Source organism: Clinocottus analis, unplaced genomic scaffold (genome assembly GCF_023055335.1).
Source record: "Clinocottus analis isolate CAN_PGR_092001 unplaced genomic scaffold, fCliAna1.0.p SCAF_17, whole genome shotgun sequence".
In the NCBI taxonomy this organism is placed as follows: domain Eukaryota; kingdom Metazoa; phylum Chordata; class Actinopteri; order Perciformes; family Cottidae; genus Clinocottus; species Clinocottus analis.
Window position 1 is genome coordinate 17,356,249 of NW_027175898.1, and position 5,000 is coordinate 17,361,248.

The 5,000-nt window shown below is 45.9% G+C and overlaps 1 protein-coding gene across 1 annotated transcript in view; it reads right to left on the bottom strand.

Annotated features, from left to right (window-relative positions):
* pof1b (POF1B actin binding protein) overlaps positions 1-5,000 on the bottom strand; it is a 16,109-nt gene that overhangs the window by 6,287 nt on the left and 4,822 nt on the right. Inside the window, exons 3-5 of the mRNA XM_068580582.1 lie at positions 1,951-2,025; positions 1,238-1,431; positions 1-48 (exon numbers count right to left, since the gene is read on the bottom strand). The exon at positions 1-48 is cut by the window's left edge and continues 212 nt beyond it. Coding sequence (XP_068436683.1) covers positions 1-48; positions 1,238-1,431; positions 1,951-2,025 — 317 coding nt within the window. The remainder of the gene's footprint in view (positions 49-1,237; positions 1,432-1,950; positions 2,026-5,000) is intronic.

The following is a 5,000-nucleotide window of genomic DNA, read 5'->3' on the forward strand; positions in this document are numbered from 1 at the left end:
CTCCTCCTCCTCCTCCTCCTCCTCCTCCTCTTCCTCCTCCTCTTCCTCCTGCAGTGACGGGTCAAAGGCAGATATTTAACCCCTGAGTGTCTGAATGAGACGAGTTATGTTTGTTTTGAGCTTTGAAAACTGTTTCTGTTTAGAAAAATGTGAAATGTGAACTGAAAGACAAAGAGACATGAGAGGATACTGGTTATGATACTGGTTATGATGCTGGTTATAATGCTGGTTATCATACTGGTTATGATACTGGTTATGATACTGGTTATGATACTGGTTATGATGCTGGTTATCATACTGGTTATGATACTGGTTATGATACTGGTTATGATGCTGGTTATGATGCTGGTTATGATGCTGGTTATAATGCTGGTTATGATGCTGGTTATGATACTGGTTATGATACTGGTTATGATACTGGTTATGATGCTGGTTATCATACTGGTTATGATACTGGTTATGATACTGGTTATGATACTGGTTATGATACTGGTTATGATGCTGGTTATGATGCTGGTTATAATGCTGGTTATGATGCTGGTTATAATGCTGGTTATGATGCTGGTTATGATACTGGTTATGATACTGGTTATGATACTGGTTATGATACTGGTTATGATGCTGGTTATGATGCTGGTTATGATACTGGTTGTGATGCTGGTTATGATACTGGTTATCATACTGGTTATGATGCTGGTTATCATACTGGTTATCATACTGGTTATGATGCTGGTTATGATGCTGGTTATGATGCTGGTTATGATGCTGGTTATGATACTGGTTATGATGCTGGTTATGATGCTGGTTATGATGCTGGTTATGATGCTGGTTATGATACTGGTTATGATGCTGGTTATGATACTGGTTATGATGCTGGTTATGATACTGGTTGTGATGCTGGTTATCATACTGGTTATGATGCTGGTTATCATACTGGTTATCATACTGGTTATGAGCTGCTGTTACTGGCAGGGTTCATACACACTCTCCAATACATTTCCATGACTTTTCACCAACTTTCCATGACTTCAAACATGACGTGAAGTCTGTGTGTAAATATTAAAACATGATATTTAAACTTTAAATAACCATTTTTAAATGCCATGATGTTTCCAGGTGTTCCATGACCGTGAGAAGTCAACGCTTCACCAAGTGCTATAAATGTTTTTGCTCGCAGATTTACAGACAACACTTCACTTCACTTCACTTCACTTCACTTCACTTCACTTCACTTCACCGTGTGAGCTTTCGCTCTGCAACAGGCTCCTGACTCTGCCATCAGCTCAGTTTCCTGTCCCTCCTGTGGAGTCATGAGGGCGGAGCGGCGCTGCAGCGTGTCGTGCTGAGACTCTGACATCAGCTCAGTGTTTGCTTCTCGTGGCGTCGGCTCCTCCGTGGGAGTCGTGGCCGACGCCGTTTGCCGCTCTTTCTCTGCAGGGTGTGAAAGACGAGTCGGTTGGGTTTTCATTTCACGGCCGGTGTTTGTTACGAGTCCCTCGGCTACAGGAGACATTGATCTGAGGGCGCAGCTGTTGTTCCTGCCTCTGCGTCTCTGCTGCAGCTGCCGGTCCACATCTGTCCTCATCTGTTTCTACCAGCCGGGACACGAGCTCACAGCTGACCTCCATGACCTCCTGGGGAGAAGGCCTATTGAGTAAAGGTATGCAAGGGGGCGGGGCATACGCAGAGGGGGCGGGGCTCATTTGCATAAAGGAAACTGATGAGTTTATGATCGGAGACAAAATGTAAAGAAATCAAATGAATGCAAATAAAAATTTCAATTTTTTTTTTTTTTAAATAAATAAATATAATTTTATTTTTTTTAAATATATATATTTATATTTTTTAAATATATATATATATTTTTTTTTAAAAAATATATATATATAAATATATGGAAAAATATTTAAAAAAAATAAAAAATATATTTTTATTTTTTTGTCTGTTTACTCTGGTCTCTCAGCTTCTGCTGTCGGCTGCAGCGCTTCACCAGCAGGTTCTCTGGGTTCTGTTTGTTCCACGTTGCTGTGCGAGCGGCACAAGAGGAACGACTCTCAGGGACGCAGAAGCTTCTGATTCACAGGTTCAGAGGGAAAGACCCACTGCAGCGCTAAAGGTCTGTTGTTTCAAAGCGAGGTCCTTCCTGGAGACGCCGCCCACGCCAACAGGATGACGTCACCAGGAAGCTCTGCAGCGCTATTGTTGTTCTACCACAATAAAGAAAATAAAGAAATGAGCCCGAAGGGGAGAAGCACACGGGCAGGTCGGGTTCTCTCACTGTGGAGCTGATTCCTGTCGGGAGTTTCAGGTCAAACGCGTCAAACTGTTGTTCTGTTGGACTTGTGTGGACTCGTGTGGACCCGAGCAGGTTCCTCCAGCTGAGAGTCACCGCTTAAAGACGAGACGGAGACGACCAACCCTGCGATCGCATCGCCTCGCGTGGCCACGCAGCGTCTTCACTTCATTCAGTGTTTCAGCTGTTCATCTGATGAAGCTCAGCTGCCAAAGTGATGCTACTGCGCTAGCGTCTAGCTTCCTTACTCAAGGTGTCGTCCAAACAGATGTTTAGAGACAAAAGCTTGAAGAAGACGGTCCAAAAAGTAGTTTTTTCAAAAGGTGTGACTCACTGCAACCAGAGAAGACACCAGTAGTTTAGTGAGATTAACTGCGGACAGACAGAGAGACGCACATGACCCAACGCATGATCTCCCCACAGGGTTTTATAGGTACTAGACAATCTTAACGCAATTTTTTACTTTCATAAAGTGCTAAATCTCTGGCGTAGGAGCAGTAACTCCTGCGTGTGTTTGTGTTGCTGGCGCTTCACACACCTGAGGAGGCGTCCTCCCTCCCGTGTGAACAAGGGCGTGGCCCTCAAGGTAAGTCACACATTCCTCTGCAGCCGGCAGCTTGTAAACCGTGTGAGAGCTGCAGTTCACTTTAACGACTCTGCAGCTCCAAGGTCGTGGGGCCTGAAGGTCGGTGCTTCTGGTCCCGTCAGCAGACGCTGGTTCTGCTGGTTCTGGACGTGAGAGAGCGAGCGGCCGGAGACCACGTGGAGGAGGAGGGCGTGGCCGCCACGGCAACATGCCGCACATTCCCGCAGAGGGAAGAGACGAGCGGCTCGTTATCGGCCGACACGCCGGGCGCTATCTGTGCACGCCGCTTTATCTCCTCTAAACTGTGTTTGAAGCAGGAACGCAAGGAATCATGGAGACGCACAACGATCCATCCATGAAACCATCAAACCCTCAAACACACGTCCTGACTGTGGGTTTCCATGACTGATACATGACTGTTACATGTTTTTAACATGACTGTTACAGCACGCATCTCTTCAGCTGGAGGACGGTTTCCACCAGCTCGTTAGTTTTTATGTGTTCAGAGAAATGTCTTTAATGAGCGTTACATTCCTGATGCACCCTGCAGCTCCACTGTGTGTGTGTGTGTGTGTGTGTGTGTGTGTGTGTGTGTGTGTGTGTGTGTGTGTGTGTGTGTGTGTGTGTGTGTGTGTGTCCCTCAGGACCGGCTGAGTAACACTAGAGGTTGAGAATGAGAGAGTCACCACACAAGCTTTTTGTTTGTGATTCAGTCAGAATGAACCTCTTGTCAAACTTATTTTTCTCATGGACTTCTATACAACCAGAGGAGTCGCCCCCTGGTGGTCAGGAGAGAGAATGCAGCTTTAACACATGAAGCATAGACTTCTATACAACCAGAGGAGTCGCCCCCTGGTGGTCAGGAGAGAGAATGCAGCTTTAACACATGAAGCATAGACTTCTATACAACCAGAGGAGTCGCCCCCTGGTGGTCAGGAGAGAGAATGCAGCTTTAACACATGAAGCATAGACTTCTATACAACCAGAGGAGTCGCCCCCTGGTGGTCAGGAGAGAGAACATATGAATATAAGACATTTACTAAACTTTGGGGATTTGTTTTTGTTGTTTTCAAGGACTTTTCCAGGCCTGTAAATAACCATTTTAAAGCTCCATGACTCTTCCAGGTTTCCTATAGCTGTAGCAGCCCTGTAGTGTGTGTCTGTCGTGTGTGTCTGCAGTGTGTCTGCAGTGTGTCTGCAGTGTGTCTGTAGTGTGTCTGTAGTGTGTCTGCAGTGTGTCTGCAGTGTGTCTGTAGTGTGTCTGTAGTGTGTCTGCAGTGTGTCTGCAGTGTGTCTGCAGTGTGTCTTTACGCCTCGCTGTCTGTAATTAACTGAATACGTTGCGTACCTGTGCGTGGTGATAAAAAGCTTCTCTACCTGAACAGGATGCTCCTCCTGTGTCATCAGCGTTTAAGCACTAGAACCAGACTCCATCTGCAGGAGCCGTCCTTAATCTCACTTGAACTTAATCTGGTGTTTCAGCACCGAGGCGTCGACCCGCTGACCTTCTGGAGATGAAGTGTTTACAGGAGGAGAGCAGATGGAGCTGAACACAAGCACACACCATGAAGGAGGAACCATGCAGATGAAAGAGTTACTGCTTCAAAGACGTGTGTGTGTGTGTGTGTGTGTGTGTGTGTGTGTGTCTGTAGCTGCAATCATCAAGATACAATACATACGTTAATATTACTGTATATAATGTCGCTCGTGGCCGTATTATTAAATCAATAATGTACAGAGGCAGCGCTGTGTCGTCAATAATGTTCAGTTCATTATTGACGACACAGCGCTGCCTCTCGTACATTATTGCTGAAGTAGAAGCAAGAACAAACACATGAGTGTGTGTTGTGTGTCCGATGCCGACCTACACAGCAGGTGTGCTTAAATAAACGAAAGTAATCGAAGCGATCTTCTGCATCCAGGTGATGAACGACTTAAACTCTGTCCAGACCTGCTGGAGCCTGTCGACCAATCAGAGGGAGGATAACAGGCGATGACGTCACGACACGAAGGTAATGACACCCTTCAGACACACACGCACACACACACACACACACACACACACACACACACACACACACACACACACACACACACACACACACACACACACACACACAC